Source organism: Pristiophorus japonicus, chromosome 3, assembly GCF_044704955.1.
Source record: "Pristiophorus japonicus isolate sPriJap1 chromosome 3, sPriJap1.hap1, whole genome shotgun sequence".
Taxonomy (NCBI): domain Eukaryota; kingdom Metazoa; phylum Chordata; class Chondrichthyes; family Pristiophoridae; genus Pristiophorus; species Pristiophorus japonicus.
The window spans coordinates 58,398,680-58,423,049 of NC_091979.1; the positions used below are offsets into that span (position 1 = coordinate 58,398,680).

At 45.2% G+C, this 24,370-nt stretch overlaps 1 protein-coding gene across 1 annotated transcript in view; it reads left to right on the forward strand.

Annotated features, from left to right (window-relative positions):
• The window catches only part of LOC139253819 (low-density lipoprotein receptor-related protein 1-like), a 2,398,725-nt gene that overhangs the window by 56,604 nt on the left and 2,317,751 nt on the right, over positions 1 to 24,370 (forward strand). The window contains exon 3 of the mRNA XM_070873585.1: positions 21,632 to 21,754. Coding sequence (XP_070729686.1) covers positions 21,632 to 21,754 — 123 coding nt within the window. The remainder of the gene's footprint in view (positions 1 to 21,631; positions 21,755 to 24,370) is intronic.

Here is a 24,370-nt window from a genome sequence, read left to right on the forward strand (position 1 = left end):
TTGCAGGAGGAAATAAAGCTGTACCAGTGGCTCAAAGATGAAATGTCTAAACAGGCAGACTGCCTCCGATGGGGTAATTGGGTAGTGGTGCCAAAAAAGGGCAGTGACACTTTCATTAGTGATCACCACAGCACCCACCCAGGCATTGTAATGATGAAAGCGATAGCCAGATCGCACGTGTGGTGGTCCGTTATCGATGCAGACTTAGAATCCTGTGTGCACAAATGTAATACATGTTCACATTTAAGCAATGCACCCAGGGAGGCGCCACTAAATTTATGGTCCTGACCCTCCAAACCCGTGGTCCAGGGTCCATGTCGACTATGCAGGCCCATTCTTGGGAAAAATATTCTTAATGGTTGTAGTTGCATACTCCAAATGGATTGAATGCGTGATAATATCGGCAAGCACATCCACTGCCACCATTGAAAGCCTATTGAACATGTTTGCCACGCACGGCTTGCCTGATGTCCTTGTAAGTGACAATGGGCCGTGCTTTACCAGTGCCAAGTTCAAGGAGTTCATGACCCGCAATGGGATCAAACATGTCACATCTGCCCCATTTAAACCAGCGTCCAATGGTCAGGCAGAACGAGCAGTTCAATGAAGCAGAGCTTGAAAAGGGTAACTGAAGGCTCACTGCAGACTCACTTATCCCGAGTCCTGCTTCGTTACCGCACAAGACCCCAGTCGCTCACTAGGGTCCCTCCTGCTGTATTGCTCATGAAAAGGGCACTTAAGAAAAGGCTCTCCTTAGTCCACCCTGATCTACGATGTCATGTATGTAACCACAATTTAACACCACTGTATTACTGTATACACTCAACTTAGATGCACACCTTGACCACAAGGGGTGAACTTGTGGGAGACATTCGTTACCTGATCTCACAGGTAAAAAAAGGGAGATCCCACGTAGGGTCATCGTCTTTGGAGTCCTGTGAATAAAGAGTTAAGGTCACAAAGTGACCTGGTCCCCAGAATGTGCCTTGTGTGGTTTCATACTGTAGAGTAAGGACTTTACATTGGCGACGAGAAACAGGAATTCATGACCCACGAAAATGGCCACCGGTAGCACAGAGGAACGGTACTGTGTTGGGGAAGACTTGGACGATTTTGTCGAGAGGCTTCAGCAAAGCTTCGTTACGAAAGAATGGCTGTGGGATGCAGCGACCGACAAGTGAAGGACTCATCTTTTGACCAGCTGCGGACCAAAGTCTTACGCGCTCATGAAGGACTTACTAGCACCTGAAAAGCCGGCGGACGAAACCTTTGAAGAACTTAGCAAATTGATCGGGGAGCACCTCAAACTGGCGAGCAGCATACATATGGCCCGACACAGATTCTGCACCCACCGATGCCATGAAGGACAGAGCATACCGGACTTCGTAGCGGACCTCCGGTGGTTGGCCAGCCTCTGTAAGTGCACAGACACCTGCAGAGAGGAGATGCTAAGGGACTTATTTATCAAGAGCAACGGTCATGCGGGAATTTTCTGCAAATTAATTGAGATCAAGGATTTGACCTTGGAAGCGGCGGCGTTGATGGCTCAAACTTTCATGGCGGGGGAGGAAGAGACGAAAATAATATTTGCGCGCAATTCTGCCTCTAACGCGGCGATGGATCAGGGAGTTAACATCATCAATGTGACTCAGAGCCCCGCAGGCAGGCAGGGGCAGCCTCCCCAGGTAGCAATAGACCCCAGAGTAGGACTTCAACAGAGACAATGGCAGGCTGAACGGACATTCACGCCATCACAAGGGACAATGCGGCTCGGGATGGGTCCATTGACACCCACCAATAGGGTACTTAAGAGCAGTCAAAGGGACAGTCAGCGCGGAATGCCTGTCCATAGTCCCTTTGTTCCCAACAATGGAAACTTTAACTCATGCTGCATGTGGGGGAAAACACTCAGCTAGATCTTGCAGATTTCAACAGTTTGTCTGCAGGAACTGCAATCTCAGTGGCCACTTAGCTCGAATGTGCAGGAAGTCTGCAACCAGACTAATATGAGGCAGATGGACCAGAAGAGGGTTCTTTGAGGCAGGATGACTTTTGGGGTGAATCGATGGACGCCGAGGTTCAGCGGGTCAATGTGGCGAATATTCACAGTTCATATACCAGAACACCTCCAATGATGATGAGGGTTTTATTAAATGGCATCCCTGTACGCATGGAGCTGGACACTGGGGCCAGCCAGTCACTCATGGGCGTTCAGCAATTTGAGAAGCTATGGCCATGTAAAGCCAATAGACCCAAATTAGCACGTATTGAGACACAATTACGGACTTACACTAAAGAAATCATTCCGGTGCTAGGCAGTGCAATGTTGGCTGTCACACACAATGGGTCAGTGAATCGGCTGCCGCTCTGGATTGTCCCGGGCAATGGTCCCGCACTGCTGGGGAGGAGCTGGTTAGCCGAGATGAACTGGAAATGGGGGAATGTTCACGCAATGTCATCTGTGGAGCGAAGTTCGTGCTCACATGTCCTACAAAAATTCAATTCACTATTCCAACCTGGTGTCGGGACTTTCAAAGGCACTAAAGTAAGGATACACATCACCCCGGATGCCAGGCCAGTACACCACAAAGCCAGAGCGGTGCCGTATATGATGCGGGAAACGATCGAGAGCGAATTGGACTGGCTGTTGAGTGAGGGCATCATCTCGCCTGTTGAATTCAGCGACTGGGCGAGCCCCATCGTTCCCGTCCTAAAAGCGGATGGCTCTGTCAGGATCTGTGGCGACTACAAGGCCACCATCAGTCGGGTGTTCCTCCAAGATCAATACCGCTCCCGAGAGCAGAGGACCTCTTCGCCACGCTGGCAGGCGGCAAGCTGTTCACCAAGTTGCACCTCACTTCAGCCTATATGACCCAGGAACTGGCCGACGAATCTAAACTACTGACCACCATCACCACGCACAAGGGACTGTTCGTCTATAACAGGTGCCCGTTTGGCATTCGATCAGCGGCCACGATTTTTCAACGAAACATGGAAAGCCTGCTTAAATCCATTCCTGGAACGATCGTATTCCAGGATGACATCCTTATCACGGGTCGAGAAACCGAGGAACACCTCCACAACCTGGAGAAGGTGCTACGCCGACTGGACCGGGTAGGCCTGCAACTCAAGAAGTCTAAATGTGTGTTTTTAGCTCCTGAGGTTGAGTTTCGGGGCAGGCGGTTGCTGCAGATGGGATTCGGCCCACCGAATCCAAAACAGAGGCGATTCGACGAGCACCCAGGCCCTGCAACACATCGGAGTTGCGTTCATTCCTGGGACTGTTGAACTATTTCGGGAACTTTCTGCCGAACTTGAGCATGTTGTTGGAGCCACAACATGTGCTCCTGTGTAAGGGTTGCGATTGGTTTTGCGGGGACTGTCAGGCTTTTGATCGGGCATGTAACCTACTTTGTTCAAACAAGTTGTTGACCCTGTACGAACCCTGTAAAAAATTAGTTCTGACATGTGATGCATCGTCCTATGGAGTTGGGTGCGTGTTGCAGCAGGGCAATGCTGAGGGCCAACTACAACCTGTGGCTTATGCCTCCAGGTCGCTCTCTCAAGCAGAACGGGGATATGGGATGGTCGAGAATGAAGCGCTTGCATGTGTCTATGGTGCAAATAAAAATGCATCAGTACCTATTTGGTAGGAAGTTTGAATTAGAGACGGACCATAAGACATTAACATCCCTGTTGTCAGACAGCAAGGCTATTAATGCCAACGCATCAGCTCGCATACAGCGATGGGCTCTCACACTGGCTGCGTATGACTACTCCATCCGGCACCAACCCGGCGCTGAAAATTGCGCTGACGTGCTCAGCAGGCTTCCAGTGGCCACCACTGAGGGGGCAGCGGAGCAAAGCGCCGAGATGGTTATGGCTGTCGATGCCTTTGACAGCACAGGCTCCCCTATCACAGCCCACCACATCAAAATCTGGACTAACAGAGATCCCCGCCTATCCCTGATTAAGAAATGTGTCCTGACTGGGGTTTGGGCGCCCGCACACGGAGCATGCCCTGAGGAGGTCAGACCGTTCCACAGACGGATGGATGAGCTCTCCATCCAAGCCGACTGCCTACTATGGGGCAGCCGGGTAGTTATGCCCCAGAAGGGCAGGGAGGCATTCATCAGGGAACTCCACAACGAGTACCCAGGCATTGTGCTGATGAAGGCCATTGCCCGGTCACACGTTTGGTGGCCTGGAATTGATTCAGACCTGGAACACTCTGTTTGCAGGTGCACGACGTGTGCCATGCTGGGTAATGTCCCCAGGGAGGCCCCTCTCAGCCCGTGGCCCTGGACACCAGGCCATGGTCACGCATTAATGTTGTCTACTCGGGCCCGTTCATGGGTAAGATGTTCCTTATTGTGGTAGATGCGTACTTGAAATAGATCGAGTGCATCATTCTGAATTCATGCATGTCATCCACCACCGTGGAAAGCCTTCGTGCGATCTTTGCAACCCACGGCTTGCTGGACATCCTGGTTAGTGATAATTGCCCATGTTTCACAAGTTACGAATTCCAAGAGTTTATGTCGGGCAATGGCATCAACTACGTCAGGACTGCGCCATTCAAGCCGGCCTCCAATGGCCAAGCGGAACGTGCAGTCCAAATCATTAAGCAAGGTATGCTCAGGATTCAAGAACCCTCCTTACAATGCCGCCTATCGCGTCTCCTGCTGGCCGATAGATCCCGACTGCACTCGCTCAAGGGGGTCCTGCCTGCAGAGCTACTAATGAAACGGACACTCAAAATTCGGTTGTCCCTCATTCACCCAGTCCTGACCGACATAGTTGAGGGCAAACTCAAGTCACAAAATGAGTACCATGACTGTAATTCGAGGGGGAGATGTATAGAAATAAATGATCCTGTATTCGTCCTCAATCACACCATGAGGCCCAAATGGCTTGAGGGCACTGTAATTGACAAAGAGGGAAATAGGGTCATCGTGGTAAAACTTAACGATGGTCAGATATGCCGTAAGCATCTGGACCAAGTAAAAAAAAGGTTCAGCATCGACACGGAGGAACCTGAAAAAGACCATGAGATGGAGCTCACAACACCACCAGTGAACGAGCAACAAGAGCAATCAGAAGAATGCACAGTCCCTGCGGTCAGCCGGGACAGGCCGGAATCACCACAGGTGACAGACACTCATGTCAGTGTCCAACAACCAGAGCCCCAATTGCAACACTCCACGAGGGAGCGTAGACCACCTGAAAGACTAAACCTATGATCCTAATAAGACTTTTGGGGGGGAAGATGATGTCATGTATGTAACCACAATGTAACACCACTGCATTACTGTATAAACTCAACCTAGATACACATCTTGACCACAAGGGGTGAACTTGTGGGAGACACTCCTTACCTGATCTCACAGGTATAAAAAGGGAGGTCCCACGCACGTTCAGGGTCTTTGGAGTCCTGTGAATAAAGAGTTAAGGTCACTGACCTTGTCCCCAGAATGTACCTCATGTGGTTTCATACTGTCGAGTAAGGACTTTACATACATGAACAGGTAGAGAGCAGGCAGCTTCAACAGAATACATATCATGATCGCTCAAATGTGTAGCGCGAAATTGAGATAAATGATCCTGTATTTGTGTTGAACTAAGGTACAAGGTCCCAAGTGGCTTCCTGGCACTGTTTTGGGCCAAAGAGGGGAGTAGGGTGTTTGTGGTCAAACTCACCTGTAGGAACACTTGGACCAAACCAAACTCAGATTTACGGACTGTCCAGAACAACCCACAATAGACTCCACCTTTTTCGATCCTCCAACACACACACAAGTGGCAACCGACCCAGCAGTTGACCATGAAGCAGAACCCATCGCCTGCAGCAACCCAGCAGGACTCACCACCCCCAGCAGCCCAGCAAGGCCAGCTGCGCAGCAGCCCAGTGAGGATCCAACAAACGACTCACCAAAACCAGCATTTGCACCGAGACGATCAACCAGGGGAAGGCCCCAGATTGACTCACATTGTAAATAGTTACACTATTGACTTTGGGGTGGCGGCGGGGGCGGAGTGTTGTTATGTATGTAAACCTGTATATATCATGTCTAACCACCAGAGGGCCTTATCCCCTGGAATTCCAAGGGATCCCACTATCCCTTGGGAACACCTGTATATAAGGAGGCCTCACAGTCTGGAGAGGCATTCTGAGAACTGTAATAAAGGACTACGGTCACACCTTACTTTGAGCTTGCAGTATCTAGTCTGACTCTTTATTCAAAACTTTAAAATATTTTAGTACAGCATTGAGGGAATGTTGCACTGTTAAAGATGGTGTGTGATTTCTCAGGTGAATCTAAAGAATGCCACTGGTACTGTTTGAAGAAGAGCAGGCAAGTTGTCCTAGTGTCCTGGCTTGCATTTATCCCACAACCAACAGAACCAGAAACAGATTATCTCTTTGCTGTTTGTGGAACCTTGCTCTGTCCCAGTAGATTAAAATCCTTTTTTAAAAAATCTCAAGTCAATGTTATTGTAACATAGAATTGTTGAGAATGTAATATAGTTTCCGTAAGGAACAGCCAATCAGGACTTAGCCGCAGTAATCATTTTATGCTTCTGAAATAATTGACAAGTCACTTGGAGAAAGGTCAAAAGGTTTGTTAATCAGCTGTGGGATGCTCAGTTGTCACAAAAATAGCTGAGCACCAACAGAAAAAAATCCCATTTCATCCACAAGTTTACTGCATGTGTTGAGGTTCGAAGTGGCAGTCTTGACATTCCTCGCTCAAGGATTGTAGCACGGATAAAGGTGATCATTTCTGCAATGATATCAGTTTATATATAAGTCTGCTAAAATAGGTTTGATGTGTAGAAATTTAGAAGTTTTATATTTTTAACGACAAAATAAATTAAAATCTAAAACCTCCATTATATTTTATATTATTAGTACTGATAACTTTAGAGAAAAAAATAAAGACCTTATATTGCATCTTTTACGACCACCGGACATCTCAAAGCAGTTTATAGCCAATGAAGTACTTTTGAAGTGCAGTCACTGCTGTAATGTGGGAAACGCGGCAGCCAATTTGTGCACTGCAATCTCCCACAAACAGCAAATGTGATAAACATAGAAAGAAAGAAAATAGGTGCAGGAATAGGCCATTCAGCCTTTCGAGCCTGCACCACCATTCAATATGATCATGGCTGATCATGCACTTCAGTACCCCATTCCTGCTTTCTCTCCATACCCCTTGATCCCTTCAGCTGTAAGGACCACATCTAACTCCCTTTTGAATATATCGAACGAACTGGCCTCAACAACTTTCTGAGATGGAGAATTCCACATGCGCACAACTCTCTGAGTGCTCTGAAGAAGTTTCTCCTCATCTGGGTACTAAATGGCTTACCCCTTATCCTTAGACTGTGACCCCTGGTTCTAGACTTCCCCAACATCGGGAACATTCTTCCTGCATCTAACTTGTCCAATCCCGTCAGAATTTTATATGTTTCTATGAGCTCCCCTCTCATTCTTCTAAATTCCATTGAATATAAGCCTAGTCGATCCGGTCTTTCTTCATATGTCAGTCCTGTCATCCCGGGAATCAGTCTGGTGAACCTTCGCTGCACTCCCTCAATAGCAAGTATGTCCTTCCTCAGATTAGGAAACCAAAACTGTACACAATATTCAAGGTGTGGCCTCACCAAGGCCCTGTACAACTGCAGTAAGACCTCCCTGCTCCGACACTCAAATCCTCTCGCTGTGAAGGCCAACATGCCATTTGCCTTCTTCACCACCTGCTGTACCTGTATGCCACCTTTCAATGACTGATGTACCATGACGCCCAGGTCTCATTGCAACTCCCCTTTTACTAATCTGTCACCATTCAGATAATTATCTGCCTTCCTGTTTTTACCACCAAAGTGGATAACCTCACATTTATCTATATTATACCGCATCTGCCATGTATTTGCCCACTCACCTAACTTGTCCAAGTCACCCTGCAGCCTCTTAGCATACTTCTCACAGCTCACACTGCCACCCAGCTTAGTGTCATCTGCATTGCATTCAATTCCTTCATCTATATCATTAATGTATATTGTAAATAGCTGGGGTCCCAGCACTGAACCTCGTCACTGCCTGCCATTCTGAAAAGGACCCATTTATTCCTACTCTTTGCTTCCTGTCTGACAACCAGTTCTCTACCACGTCAGTGCATTACCCCCAATACCATGTGTTTCAATTTTTCACACTAATCTCTTGTGTGGGACCTTGTCAAAAGCCTTTTGAAAGTCTAAATACACCATATCCACTGGCTCCCCCTTGTCCACTCTACAAATTATATCCTCAAAAAATTCGAGAACATTTGTCAAGCATGATTTCCCTTTCATAAATCCATACTGACTTGGACCGATCCTGTCACTGCTTTCCAAATGCGCTGCTATTGCATTTCAATAATTGATTCCAACATTATCCCCACCATCGATGTCAGGCTGTTCCCTGTTTTCTCTCTCCCTCCTTTTTTTAAAAGTGGGGTTACATTAGCTATCCTCCAGTCCATAGGAACTGATCTAGAGTCTATAGAATGTTGGAAAATGACCACCAATGCATCCACTATTTCCAGGGCCAATTCCTTAAGTACTCTGGGATGCAGACTATCAGGCCCTGGGGATTTATTGGCCTTCAATCCCATCAATTTTCCTAACACAATTTGCTGACTAATAAGAATTTCCTTTAGTTCCTGTTTCTCGCTAGACCCTAGGTCCCCTAATATTTCCGGAAGGTTATTTGTGTCTTCCTTAGTGAAGACAGAACCAAAGTATTTGTTCAATTGGTCTGCCATTTCTTTGTTCCCCATTATAAATTCACCTGATTCTGATTGTAAGGGACCTACATTTGTCTTCACTAATCTTTTTCTCTTCACGTATCTGTAGAAGCTTTTGCAGTCAGTTTTTGTGTTCCCTGCAAGCTTACTCTCACATTATATTTTCCCCCTCGTAATGAAACCCTTTGTCCTCCTCTGCTGAATTCTAAATTTCTCCCAGTCCTCACATTTGCTGCTTTTATTGGCCAATTTATATGCCTCTTCCTTGGATTTAACACGATCCCTAATTTCCCTTGTAAGCCATGATTGAGCCACCTTCCCTGTTTTATTTTTACTCCAGACAGGGATCTACAATTGTTGAAGTTCACCCATGTAATCTTTAAATGTCTGCCATTGCCTATCCACCGTCAACCCTTTAAGTATCATTCGCCTGTCTATCCTAGCCAAATAACGTCTCATACCGTCGAAGTTACCTTTCTTTAAGTTCAGGACTCTAGTCTCTGAATTAACTGTGTCACTCCATCTTAATGAAGAATTCTACCATATTATGGTCACTCTTCCCCAAGAGGCCTCGCACAACAAGATTGCTAATTAATCCTCTCTCATTTCACAACACTCAGTCTAGGATGGCCAGCTCTCTAGTTGGTTCCTCGACATATTGGTCTGGAAAACCATCCCTTATACACTCCAGGAAATCCTCCTCCATTGTATTGCTACCAGTTTGTTTAGCCCAATCTATATGTAGATTAAAGTCACCCATGATAACTGCTGTACCTTTATTGCACACATCCCTAATTTCCTATTTAATGCCATCCCCAACCTCACTATGATTGTTTGGTGGTCTGTACACAACTCCCACTCGCGTTTTCTGCCCTTTGATGTTCCGCAGCTCTACCCATACAGATTCCACCTCATCCACGTTAATGTTCTTCCTTACTATGACCAGATAATCTGTTGTTGTTATGTTGATTGAGGGATAAATATTCACCAGGACACCGGGGATAACTCAAAAGCAAAATACTGCGGATTCTGGAATCTGAAATAAAAACAGAAAATGCTGGATATCCCAGCAGGTCAAACAACATCTGTGGAGAGAAACAGAGTTACCATTTCAGATCTGAGACCCTTCGTCAGAACTGCCAGAATAGAGATAGCCAGCATTTTCTGTTTTTATACCAGTGATATCTCTGCTGCTCTTCTTCAAAATTGAGCCATGGGATTTTTTATGTACACTCGAGAGAGCAGACAGGGCCTCAGTTTAATGTCTCATCCAAAAGTCAGCACTTCCAACAGTGTTGCACTCCCCCAGCATGGCACTGGAGTGTCAGCCTAGATTTATGTGCTCATGTTCCTGGAGTGGGACTTGAACACACAACCTTCTGATTCAGAGGCAAGAGTGCTACCTAATGAGCCACAGCTGACACTAGAAAATGCAAAATTAGAGTGCATATGAACATACGAAATGATGGGCTGCAAAAGTCCAGGTGATCCATCAAGCCTGCCCCTCACACTCATGATGCCTGCAGCATCATGTCTAGACACTTCCTTTCTCCCTCACTCCATGGAATAATCTTTTACATTTTGTGTATTTGATGCCATAATATGGAAACGGGGCTTCAAAGCACGAGTTATTTTCAAATTGGAAGCAATTTAGTGACAAATGAAAATCTCTGAATGTAATTTGCTGGGATAGGATATCAGAAATTTTCATCTGTGCATATGTATAATATCGTTTCTGTATTCTTGTAACCAATGGCAGATGTTATGGGGATGTACTTGCATACTCCTTAAAAATTTATGACTGTATGAAACTCAGAATACGTGGTGACGGTGTGGTATTTTATTTACTATTGAGGCAACTGTTTTAACCTTGAAATGAAAGGGAAGCTTTGGTTTGCACCTCGACTTATCCAATACAATATATGCAATATTATCTGGAAAGAAACCTCTGGCTTCCGTACTTGGATCCCTTTCGCAATTTCTCCCTCTCACCCCTCTGAAGCAGGAAAATGTATTCTTTGCTGCTATCAGTACATGCATCTGTCTCGAGGAACATCAAATGTGTCAGTTCAACAACCTCAAAACTCATCTGATCAGATTTTGCACGGCGTAGTTCAAAGCTATCTGTCATTGTTGGCTGCAGCCCATTCCTTTTATAACCAGGCATTTGAAATCACTCTGAGATGTGAATTCTTGAAGTGGCAGGAATGAAATTGGCTATTAAATGACTTTGGCCGGTATTTTCACAGGAGGGTTGGAGGCGTGGGTGGAAGTGAAAGTTGAAAAAATGTGAACCCTGACCCAAACCCACCTCCAACCCACCAAATTTCACCTTTCACTCAAGAGGGACTGGGGAGGAAGGGGGTGGGGGTGCTCCAAACCTGCTGCCAAGAGGTGGGTTGTCAACTTGCATATTATAATGAGGCCAGTAGCCTCTACTTTAACCTGTTGTGCAGATTTTACTGCAGGCGGCTGGAGACCCTGGGGCTCGAGGTTCCCGATGGCTGCAACGAGGTGGCCTCAGCCTCGGGGAGCAATCCTTGTGGGCCGGTAGGAGGAAAATCCCGCCATTTTTGCTGGGGAAAGAAAAGGAAATGGATGTATACTCTTCAGATAGCTCCCTTCCTCCACCATGAAAATAATGCTTGGATTCCCTCTTCGAAATGTTTAAACCCTCCATGGTTGACCCATTTTTTAAATTAGAAACTATAATAGCATCAGTTTGTTGATTTGATTTTATCATCTTGTCCTGTCTCCAGAATAGGCCCATTTCTGGTCAACACCTATCTATAACTCTTTAATAGCGAAAAGATGTTTATTGACTTCCCAATTAACTCAAATTTGTTATTATTTTTGAGAGAACAGTCAAATTGCGGATAAAGTTATGTGTATCAGATTGAAACAATGAATAAAACCGAGTCACCTGAAGAGAGTTAATTTATTACTGAAATGTCAATTAATTCATGTCAGTATTGGTGTATTTTCTTTAATGTGTAGCTATTGTCTACAAAATAAGGATTACAATGTCACCTGCAATTTATATCCATGTTAAGATTGATGAACTTCTCGGCTGAGAGTATATTATATTCAATTGAGACTGTGGACTGTCAAAATGGATCAGGTTAATCCACATCGCCCTAATCCAACTGACTAGGGTCTGGTACAGTCAAGCCCACTTAAATTAATAACTGATAAAAGAATAAAACAATTAAGAGAATAAAATCTCCACACACAAATCACTTTTCTATCTTTTCAGAATGGCAGGCAGTGACTAGTGGGGTGTCGCAGGGTTCAGTGCTCGGACCCCATCTATTTACAATATACATTAATGATTTAGACGAAGGAATTGAATGTACTATCTCCAAGTTTGCAGATGACACTAAGCTGGGGCAGAGCTACAAGGAGGATGCTAAGAGGCTGTTGGGGGACTTGGATAGGTTAGGTGAGTGGGCAAATGCATGGCAGATGCAGTATAATGTGGATAAATGTGATCTTATCTACTTTGGTGGCAAAAACAGGAAGGCAGGTTATTATCTGAATGGTGACTGATTAGGAAAAGGGGAGGTGCAATGAAACCTGGGTGTCATAGTACATCAGTCACTGAAGGTAGGCATGCAGGTACAGCAGGCAGTAAAGAAAGCAAATGGCATGCTGGCCTTCATAGCGAGGGAATTTGAGCAGGAAAGTCTTGCTGCAGTTGTACAGGGCCTTGGTGTGCCCACACCTTGAGTATTGTATTCAGTTTTGGTCTCCTAATCTGAGGAAGGAAGTGCTTGCTATTGAGGGAACACAGCGAAGGTTCACCAGACTGATTCCCAGGATAGCAGGACTGACATATGAGGAAAGACTGGATCAGCTAGGCTTATACTCACTGGAATTTAGAGAATGAGAGGGGATTTCATAGAAACGTATAAAATTCTGATGGGACTGGACAGGTTAGATGCAGGAAGAATGTTCCCAATGTTGGGGAAGTCCAGAACCAGGGGACACAGTCTAAAGATAAGGGGTAAGCCATATAGGACCGAGATGAGGAAAAACTTTTTCACCCAGAGAGTTTTGAACCTGTGGAATTATCTGCCGCACAAAGTTGTGGAGTCCAGTTCGTTGGACATATTCAAAAGGGAGTTAAATGTGGCCTTTACGGCTAAAGGGATCAGTGGGTATGGAGAGAAGGCAGGGGTTGGGTACTGAGGTTGCATGATCAGCCATGATCATATTGAATGGCGGTGCAGACTCAAAGGGCCGAATGGCCTGCTCCTGCAACTATTTTCTATGTTTCTATGTTTCTATAACAAAAATAACAACTTGCATTTATCTAGTGCCCTTAACATAGTAAAACATCCCAAAGTGCTTCACAGAACCGTTATCAAACAAAATTTGATGCCAGGACACATCAGCAGATTTTAGGGCAGATGACCAAAAGTTTGGTCAAAGAGGTAGGTTTTAGGGAGCATCTTCAAGGAAGAAATAAATGTATGAGACAGAGAGGTTGAGGGAAGGAATTCCAGAGTTTTGGGCCTAGGCAACAGAAGGCACAGCCGCCAATGCTGGAGCGATTAAAATCAGGGATGCATAAGAGGCCAGAATTAGAGGAGTGCAGACATGTCAGAGGGTTGTAGGACTAGAGATGGTTACAGAGATAGGGAGGGGCGAAGCCATGGAGAGATTTAAAAATGAGGATGAGAATTCAGATGCTGTTGGACCTGAGTATTTCCAGGATTTTCTGTTTTTATTTGAGAATTATAAATCAAGGTGTGGCTCGACTGTCATAGTTGTGAATAGGATAGATGCATTTAAGGGGAGGCTGGATAAGCACATGAGGGAGAAGGGAATAGAGGGTTACGCTGATATGATTTAGATGAGGAAAGACAGGCAGAGTTTATGCTCGAGTGGACTACTTGGGCTGAATGGTCTGTTTCTGTTTACATAATCCTATGTAATCCTATTTAAATGAAAAACACATTTAAATGAATTGCAAATGTCTGAATTCATTCATTTAAGTGTTGTACTGCCTCACTAGGGGGCATATTTTCAGAATAAGGGGGTCACCTATTTAAAACTGAAATGAGGAGGAATTTCTTCTCTGAGGATCGTGAATCTTTGGAATTCACTACCCCAGAGAGCTGTGGAGGCTGGGTTATTGAATATATTTAAGTTGGAGATAGACAGATTTTTGAATGATAAGGGAGTCAAGGGTTATGGGAAGTGGGCAGGTAAGTGGAGTTGAGGCCAAGATCAGATCAGCCATGATTTTATTGAATGGCGGAGCAGGCTCGAGGGGCCAAATGGCCTACTCCTGCTCCTATTTCTTTTGACTTATGTTCTAAAGCCGATGTGTTAACCTATTTTTAATTTGGCTGTTAAATTGTTTTCTGCAAATCCCCTGGGAGGACAAGTGCACCGACATCAGTGTCCTCGACCAGGCTAACATCCCCAGTATTGAAGCACTGACCACACTCGATCAGCTTCGCTGGGCAGGCCACATAGTTCGCATGCCAGATACGAGACTCCCTCAGCAAATGCTTTATGCGGAGTTCTTTCATGGTAAACAAGCCAAAGGAGGACAGCGGAAACGTTACAAGGACACCCTCAAAGTCTCCCTGGTAAAGTGCGACATCACCACTGACACCTGGGAGACCCTGGCCCAAGACCGCTTGAGGTGGAGAAAGTACATCCGGGAGGGCATTGAGCTCTTCGAGTCTCAATGCAAAGAGTATGATGAAGCCAAGCGCAGGCAGCGGAAGGGGCGTGCGGCAAACCAGCCCCATCGACCCCTTCCCTCGACGAATGTCTGTCCCACCTGTAACAGGGTCTGTGGTTCTTGTATCGGACTGTTCAGCCATCAAAGTCCTCCTTGATTCCGAGGGACTTCCTATGATGATGATGATAATGCAATTATTTTTACAAGCATTTTTGTCTCGGTATGGAAATCACTCAGTAATCAGTTCAGTGATGACTCCCAGTCTTTTTCATCTCATTAGATGCTATGGCTCAAGTGCTTCCCTGGCTGGTGGGCGGGAATGGTATGTAGCGGCAAAAGGTCACAGCCAGGTCCCTTGCAGTCAGTAGGGGAGAGGGAGGTCCCTGGGCCATGATCGTGGCTGGGGTGGGGATAGCGGAAGCTCTGGACTGCGGGCCTTGTGGTGGGTGTAGGGGCAGGGGCGGGGATTGGGAGGGGGAGGCTCCAAAGTCTTTTTTGTGAGGCCAAAGGGGAGCACTCCTGATCCTACTGGCCCACAAGAAGTGCCAAAAGATGCTGATCTTCAGTACTTAGGCAGTCAGCACCTCCCGCGCCAGACTTGTTGCCAGGCAACCAACCATGCGGGCCTTCCCCTGACCTATACAGCTTTTGAATGTTAATTAGGCTCCAACTTGCCTTCATAGGAGCCTCATCGATGGCCTGATTTGTGCCTCTAAAAATTTTAATGTAACAAGAATGGGGTTGGTTTGTGGTCGGGTGGCTCAATCCCGATATTTTAAAGTCAAGGCCCCTGTCCCTGTGAATAATGGGAAGCCACCTCTAAAGGAAATGATTATTTGTCTTGCTGATAAGGTGAAAGTAATTGCATTGCTGAATGGGCCGAAAGTTTCCCAGAGTGAAATTGCTAAATGGTTTGATTTATGACAGCTGTAAATGCATTGCTCGGTCAAAAATAAAGATAAAATTATAGATGAATGGCATCACAACGCAAACCCTGAAAGAAAAAGGAAAAGAGAAAGGAAGGCCGCATTGGTGGAAGCTGCTATGCTGCGTTGGTTTGAGAATGCCTGTACAGTTCACATTTCAATAAATGGACTGCTTATGCAGCTGAAAGCTAAAAAAAAAGCTGGCAGAAACTTTAGGCATAGGAAATGTAGGACTGGATTTTCGATTGACTATAGCCTCAGTTAGCGGCCAGAGGGGGCGTTAATGCGAGCGTTAGAGATTAGCGACCGGGCGCGCAACTTTTAGTGACCCGATGGAAAATTCCTCCAAGGTTCACCAGGGGAGCAAACCACTAGCACCTGGCTGCCACGATCACTCCAATCATGGAGTATTCCTGGTGCAACGTGCACGCTTGCGGCCTGGTCGGAAAATTCGGTATGTGCGCTCATTGAGCGCCTGCCAATAACAACGTCTGGAAAAACAGTCGGTTCAGGCTTGCAGAGTCGTTAAATTGTGACTACTTAAAGGGATGAGGAAGTGTTTCCCTCGGAGGTCACAGTCAGTGCAATGTTTACACAGAGCACGGTGCGTGAGCCTCCGAGTTTGCAGTGCCAGACAGACATGACAGTACGGTTGAAAATAAGTGATTACGAAAACTTTAATGGGTACATTACTACGCCATGCCTTTACGACTCGGCTTTTCCCGGGATCTGATTCGGAGTTCCGTGCAGGTGCAATGTACTGACCAAACTTTCGTCATTGCACCCCCCCCCCCCAACTCTGGTGTGCAACGGCTGATTTATCGCCCCTGTCAGCCCTTCGACCGATTCTGACGAATTTCTGGGCAGGAGACACAAACCTTTTCAAGGCGCTAAAAGTACCGCTCCGCCTGGATTAACACTGCAACTGAGGCGCGACCAAATTTCTCCCCCGTACTGTTTCATCAGATCTCATCAGAAGGTATTTCCCATCTGAAATTTACAACTGTGATGAGTCGGGTCTCTTTTTCAGTGCAACTCCAGATGTTACTTTTCCTTTAAAACAGTTTAAAGAGCAGTTTAAAAAAAATGCATAAGCTAGACTTCCAATCATGTTGTACACTAACTTAGAAGGCTCTGTTAAAATGGACCATTTAATTGTTGGCAAAAGCAAGAATCCACGATATTTTCATACTGTTAATTTGGAACAAATGCATGTGACTTATATAGAGCCATCAGCAATGCTTGGCTGACAGCATCCATATTCACAGGTGTTAAACAAACTGATACAACAAATAACATGGAAACTTTTATTGCTTCTTCCCGATGGTAGCTCTTATTCACACTAATGTCTAATGTGAAGCTGATTTTCATGTCCCCCAGTACAACATGGCTAACCGAGCCTCTAGATTCGAATATATAGGGGAGAAAGTTTTGCTACAGCTATACAATGCCCTGCTTAGATCACTGGAGTACTGTATACAGTTCTGGGCACTGCACCTTAGAAAGGACATATTGGCCTTGGAAGGAGATGCATCAGATTGTTATCAGGGCACCAAGGATTAGATTATGAGGAGAGATTACATAAACTAGACTTGTATGCTGTGAAATATAGAATGTTAAGAGGCAATTTGATTGAGGTTTATAGGATTTTGAGAGGAATTGATAGAGATAAACTTTTTTTCTGCTGGGAGTCGAGTCTAGGACAAGAAGACATAACCTTGAAATCAGAGTCAGGGCATTCAGGAGAGAAGTTAGGAAAAATTTCTTCACGCAAAGGGTGGTAGAAGTGTAGAACTCTCTCCCACAAAAAGCAGTAGATGTTAGCTCAATTAATAATTTTAAATCTGAGATTTTGCTGGAAAGGGTATAAAACGATATTGAGCCAAGGCAGGTAGATGGAGTTGAGATACAGATCAGCATAATCTCATTGTATGGAATGCCAGATCTCTACCTGCTAACATAACCCTTCCATAGTACCTCATTAGTGCAAGACTCACATCTGTAATTGTTTTTTCATCTCCCTCAGGCTAAAGGGGCTGAATGGTATACTCCTGTTCCTATGTTCCTAGATCAGATCACAATTGGGAATTTTAAAAGCCTTTGCAGGGAAACAGATGCACATCTGAATATTCACAGCATTTGATAGCGAGAGTGCTGCATCGGCGAACGGATTATCCAAACCGGTGACAATTTTGGGTGCCATACATATGATGACGCAAGCATGGAGAGAAGTACACCCAGAGACAATAGCAAAAACTGTTTCAGAGCATGGACCTGACCAAGATGAGAGTATGGAAGCTCCTGTGCTCGAACTATTTAAGCACCACAGTCTCTATCTCGGGATCAATTTGAGGAGCGTGTTGGAAATGACGACAGACTTAAGTGTTTTGGGGAGCAAAGCGATGCTGAAATGATTGAATCTGTTGGGGCTGGTGAAATCTCCATATGTTAGGACAATAGTGCTGTCGATTTAAAGGATATGCCTGTGCCCATTAAAAATTGAAATAATTGAGTGTTTGGTTAAATTGAAATATTACTTGGAATGTGATTCTCCATTATTGGAAGCATTTTGAGTATTCAAGAAGCTAGAGAACACAGTTCATCTGGTTTCTCCAGCGAAAAGGAAAGCATTAATTGCTGAGCTGTTTTTTAAATGATTAACTGTTAAATTATTGCTCGATGCAATCTGATTTTAAAGGTCCATCAAAACAAAGTTGAGTCTTTTCCAAACGATTTGTTGTGCTGCATTGCATTGTGTCCAGGTTGGACTTCTCTAGGACTCTCTTATCCGGCACCACCCCTCGTTCGGCATCATTCCCGCCACTGGGGGACGCATGCGCAGAACACGGCCGGGTCCTCCGACAAATTGAAGTCCTTCATCGCTGCCGATTCCCGCAATCACTGGCCTGACCCCGTGATCCACCGCCCCCACGATCTCTCTGCCGCACTCCCAGCCTCCAGCCAGCCAGCCCCGAAATCCCCGACCGCTCCACTGCAAACTCTGCCGGACTCCCGACTCCGCGATCTCTTCCACGCCCCCGATCCCCCAGCCCCCGTGACTTTCCTCGCTGCCACACTCCCAGCCCCCAGACCCCAGCCTGCCAACCCCGATATCCCTGACCGCTCCACTCCGCTGCAAACTTTGCCAGACCGGCAGTCCAACTCTGCAATTTTTTTTTACTTCCTGAGAAACAGATGAGCAATGAGAAAAAATAACCAGTGCTGGTGATGTCTTCCACTGCCGATGATTCCACACCGCCACTCCCCCCCACCCCCACGGCCTTCCTCGCTGCCTCACTCCCAGCCCCCCGTCCCCAGCCAGCCAGCCCCAATATCCCCGACCCCCAGGGAACATCCAAAACATGCAGATAATTGTAACTTTGCTGACCTGTACCAGCAATCTTTCCAGCACTTTGCTTTCATCGGCACTAAACTGGAAAACCCAATGCATTGGAAGAGATCACGGAGTAGGGAGTCTGGCGGGGATATCGGGGCTGGCAGGCTTGGGGCTGAGAGTGCGGCAGAGAGATCATGGGGGTGGCGGTGGATCGGGGAATCAGGCCAGCAATCAGAGTTCATGAAAGTTGTAAAAATTACACAATATACAGAATAATGTGTGTATTTGGCCACTATCGCACAGAAATGAAGACATGGTCTGTTTTTAACCAATGATTGACACCAATGTAAAAATGGTTTGTCTGGCGCTGCTCCCCTGATAACACGTGACCTCCCCATGTCCGATAAAGTCTCTTCTTCGGCACAGGCCAGTTCCCGAGGGTGCCAGATAGGGCAGGTTCAACCTGTATAAGCAAATGATATAAATACATTTTCAGTTATCCATGACAACTATGTGCCTGTTTTTACAGTACTGTAATTGCAATCCAATTTTCATTCTATTGTTGGTTTCTTGCCAAACTCGATACAATGGTTCAAACAGATAAAAGTATAGAGCTGTTACGTGAATAAAATTACTTTGCAAAATCAATTCATTTAACTGTCTTGAACTGTGTGTGCTGTTTAAACAGCTTTGTGCAAATGCTTTTGCAAATTGGGTATACTTTCTCACAGTAATCTAGCAACAGAAAATTCTTACACCTTGTGCAGGGTGGAATTCAACATGCTGTCCCCATCAGTTCACTATCACATATACATAACAAGGTCTTAACTTGTTGACTGTTGCTTTCAGTGCTTTGTTTTTAGTTATTCCACCCCTGAGCAGGTCATGTCTGGGAGGAATTCACAGAGCAGAGCTGGAAACCGAAACTTGGCTCCAATTGTAGATTTGCTCACCAGTTTATGCAAATGAAAGTTTCTTCACAATTAGTCTTGAGGAAAATATGGGCCCTCATATTGGAAGTGAAACCACAAAGTTGTGCTCTCATGATATAGTCTCAAATTCTTACTATTAATTTGAACAATATTGGTTTCAAAAGTTTTCCTAGAAAGCTTACAAGTTGATTTCTATGTGCAGACTTTGCACTCGTCAATGACTTTATATTTTGCTCTTTTTTTCTATTTTTAAACCCAAAAGAAGCAAGACTGATTTTGATGTTCTGCAGCAATTTCAAATAGTTGACTGGCCTAATATATTTCATATGTGTTCAAGCTGCTGGATTGTCAGAATTTGAGAACGCAGTTTATATTCTGCCAAAGCTGCAATACAAATGTTCAAATAAGCAGGATGTGCATGCTTGGCTAAACCTATACTTTTTGGGGTCACGTAATTGGATAATCTGACCCTGTTTTAAAAGAAAACAATAAGCTTGAAAGCTAAGATGAATAAAATGGAAGGTAGATATATTGCTGAGCCACTGTGTAATGTATTTGCTTCATGGGTTCTTTGCTTAAGAATTCATAGCAACACATTGTTATTAAGAACTAGTTGGTTTATTAACAAAGCACACTACACATTGCCATCTACAAGGCTCACAACTGCATACCTCATCGTGGATGACCTGGACCCAACTGACTGGGGTTTTGTTGAGTCTTGTGTACATCACGTGACTAGTTAAGCCACTCACAATGCAACAGCTCAACAATTATTTTGTTGTAAACTAACACTCAAGTGCCCCCTGATTAAACGGGGGGGGGGGGGGGGGGGGGGGCACATTCCAAAAACTTTTCAAGTGTCCCCTTGTTTTTTGGGGTTTTTTTTTGGGGGGGGGCAATAAGAACACAAATTATACAAGTGCCTCCTGACTAAAAGGGGGGGGGGCACTAAAACCGACAAACTTAAACAAATTAAATTTTAGACACTAAAAGTTCAAATTAAAATTTGGTTGCGGGGGTGATGATGCACTCCAGTCCCTCCGGCGCCCACCTCACGCGGAAGGCCGCGAGTGTACCAGTGGACACCGTGTGCTCCATCTCCAGGGACACCCTGGCTCAGTTCTAACCGCGGAAGAGAGGCAGGCAGTCGGGCTGATGGCCCCTTTGGCCATGCCCAGAAGCAGTCCTACGAGGAGGCCTTCCGACATGCCCACTGCCCTCCGCACAGGGTGCCCAAAGATCAGGAGTGTGGGACTGAAGTGCAAACAGAATTTGAGGAGCAGCCCCTTCAAATATTGGAACAGGGGCTGCAACCTCGCACATTCAATAAAACAGTGGAATATGGACTCCTCTAGGCCGCAAAAATTGCAGGCGGCCTGGGAGCCCGTGAACCGACTTAAAAACTTATTGCATGGGACTACATGCAACACCCTCCAGGCCAAGTCCCCAATAAATAGAGGGAGGACTCCCGCATAGAGTGCACTCCATTGGGGACCCCCGCTTCCTCTGGACGGCAAGATGGTGTGCCATGGTGTGTCCGGATGGCAGACGAGGATGGCAACGTCAAGAGTGTGCAAAAGCAGCCTGTACAGGAATCCCCTCCATGTCGAACTGAAAGGCTCGGAGGGCATTTCCCCAAGGAGGCTCAAGTTGTATGGTGCCGGCTCCCGAGGGAGGTTTCGGGGCTTGGCGCCGATGAGGAATTCCGTCCGGACGGGGGTCAGTTCGGGCGGGATCTCCCCACATGCTTGAACCTCCTCGACACACCTAACGGAGTCAGGGCCCAGCGCTGTTTTTAGCGACTCGATGGCATTGGCCGTGCGCCAGACGTCGGCCCAGCAACAGCTCTACAAAACTGTGAGCATACTCACAGACACACACATTACACACTGAATTAGGCACCTGGATTATTCTGTTATTAATAGCTTTTTTGTTTTGATTTGTAGAACACAAAACATGTGGGCCAGCTGAATTTCTCTGCTATGACCAGATGACCTGCATCTCGCTGAACTGGCTATGCGATGGTGAACCAGACTGTCCTGATGATTCAGACGAGTCACTTGATCAATGTAAGTAAACTTTCAATCTTGATAAAACTGGCTGCAATATTTATGGTTGCTTAAAATTAAATATTATTACAGTTTTTTCCGTGACCCAGCATGGAAAATAAGCTGAGTATATTTAGGATTTTTAAATCACAGCAATACTAGCATGATTTCTCTTATTTGACAATGGTTAATTTGTCTTGGTGTGGTTGGAGTTTTCCAGAATATATTTAATTTTTATGTGCATATTTAATTTAACGTGTGGTGAATGTTTAATTTTAAAACGTTTTATTGGCTTAACTAATACGATTAGGGTAATTAGAATTTAGTGGACGTCACTTAGTATGAGTGAACAATAATGATGGTTGGGTCTTGATTTAGAAGCTGACTCAATCAAAGTTGACAGTTGAACATTTGGTAATAACAGGTTGTAGCCTGTACGGAATATTTTTGGGACCTGAAAAGAAGTGCAATTGCTAAATAAATTGGATGCAAATGGTTTAATGAGAAATTTTAAATGTACCAAATGAGCTAAATTTTCGGATTGAAATCTATCCGTTTTGCTGAAGAAACTAAAATGAGGAGAGACAATCACAGTCATCCAGCATTTTCTTCAGTTCCCAGGTGGCTCATTGGGTAAATGTGTTCTCAGTATGGAACGGAGTTACAAAGACACCAGGTGTGACCCCTTATCTGTGCTGAGCTACCTGATCTCTGGGATAAAGAGGGAAAACATCAGCCAGGTTTTGCACTGCTGAGCATTATCCAGTGAGTCCTGCTGGAAAGTACTTGTGGAGAGCGGGTAAACTGTGACATCTCCCATAGTTGGGCAGCTCACCAAGAATCATGTAGGCAGCGACATGAAGAATGACTACCTGGAAAAAATAATGGAGAACAGCTGGTACCTTTGGAAGCATGCCCCACCTTGAAATGTCATCTTCGGGGAACAGTGGAAAAGGAAGGAGATTTTTTTTTTAGCAATCGTGAAAGCATGACATACACTGACCTTCTGGGAAAATGGAAAACAATGCATTGCTCTTGATGACGATATCCCTATGACCAAACGCTCCTCCTAACATGCCGTTGTTATTTAATTTCTATGATTTTGAAAAAAGGATGCAAAATTATATCAACAGCAATATTGAAAATACTGCGTTCACAGCTTTATTGTGAACTGTGTGCAACCAGCTCATGCAGGATTAAGCAATGCTATTCATTTTATACCTCTCGTATGTCTGTCAGTGCTCCAATAAAATCAAAGAGGTTTCCTTCCTAGGTTACTCGAGTTTGTGTATCTGTGCTGTGACTTACCAACATAGCATAAGAAATAGCATCATAACTCCCTTCTCATTCTAAAGTCAAAGTTGTCCTTGCCGGAGCGAGACGGGGGCCATGGGGAGATGGAAATCTCTCCGACTCGGGTTTCTTGAAGGTTTCGAGGGCATACAGCTATTGCTTGTGTATTGTACAAGATTACAGAAGTACACATGGCTATCATTATGTTGAGAAGAGAATATAGACCTCATAATCTCCCATTTTGCCAAGGGTGAAAGATTACTTTTAATATATAATGTTTACAGCATGTCTACGTTTAATAACTAGATGGTAACATGTTTCATTTGATGTGTAAGTATAATATTGAAACCAAGCTGTCACCTTCATCTTAACATAGGGTGGAATGAAAGGATACAGAGATGATCATGCTTATTTTTCAGAAGTTTGCAAAATAAAATTGCTTGAAACATAAGAAAATTCAGACCACTGCATCTTATCTTTCTAATTTCCTAACTGTCCAATCACATCCTGCAATGGTACCTTAACCAGCTCCGATGTATTTGTATCTACTATTCTGCCAAGTATTGCAGCATTCATCATTCTTTGAGTAACTAAATTCTTTGATAGATTTTTAATTTACTTTTCACTAATTCCCATCTGTGACCTCTGATCCTAATTCCCTAGGTTACATTGAAGTAAAAATCTTGAATAATGCTTTATCTATAAAATTAATTATATAGTTTGATGAAGATGCTTCTACATGTTATGTAGATTGTCGTGTTTAGCATTCTCTAATCTTTGCTCATAACTCATTGGCCGAGAAATTAACCTCCTTAGCACCCGGGTTCTCCGGGGTGGCCGGGCGGGGGGGGGGGGGTTGCTAACAATTTACCGACCAGGTGGGGTGAAAAGATTGGCAGGAGGTTTGCGGCGGGGGTACGGCGTTGCGCCCCGATCTCCTTCACCTGGAGATCGTGACACCATCACCGTGCGCATCGCCCCGGTGTCGAACTTGCTTTCCACCCTCTGCAGCATCGGCGAGCGAAAACACCAGCAGCTGCAGGATGCGTTCATGGGATGGTCGGGCGTTTGGGGTGTCCAAGGTAAGTGAAAAAACATTTTAATCCTCTGATTTATTTTTTCCATGTGTTGCCTGCAATTGATCAGCCCGGCACTTTTACCGCAGTGCATCGGGCTGATCGGGCCAGATTCCTGCTGCCGTCAAGGAGAAGGCAAGTTTTCATTTGCAGAGCCCGCAGCAATGGCTCTTCCCTTTAAGGGAGGCAAGGAACCTTCCAACATGGCAGTGTTGCACAGCTAACTGATGCCTCTTGGATCACCAGGAAGAAAGTGGAGCATTTATTT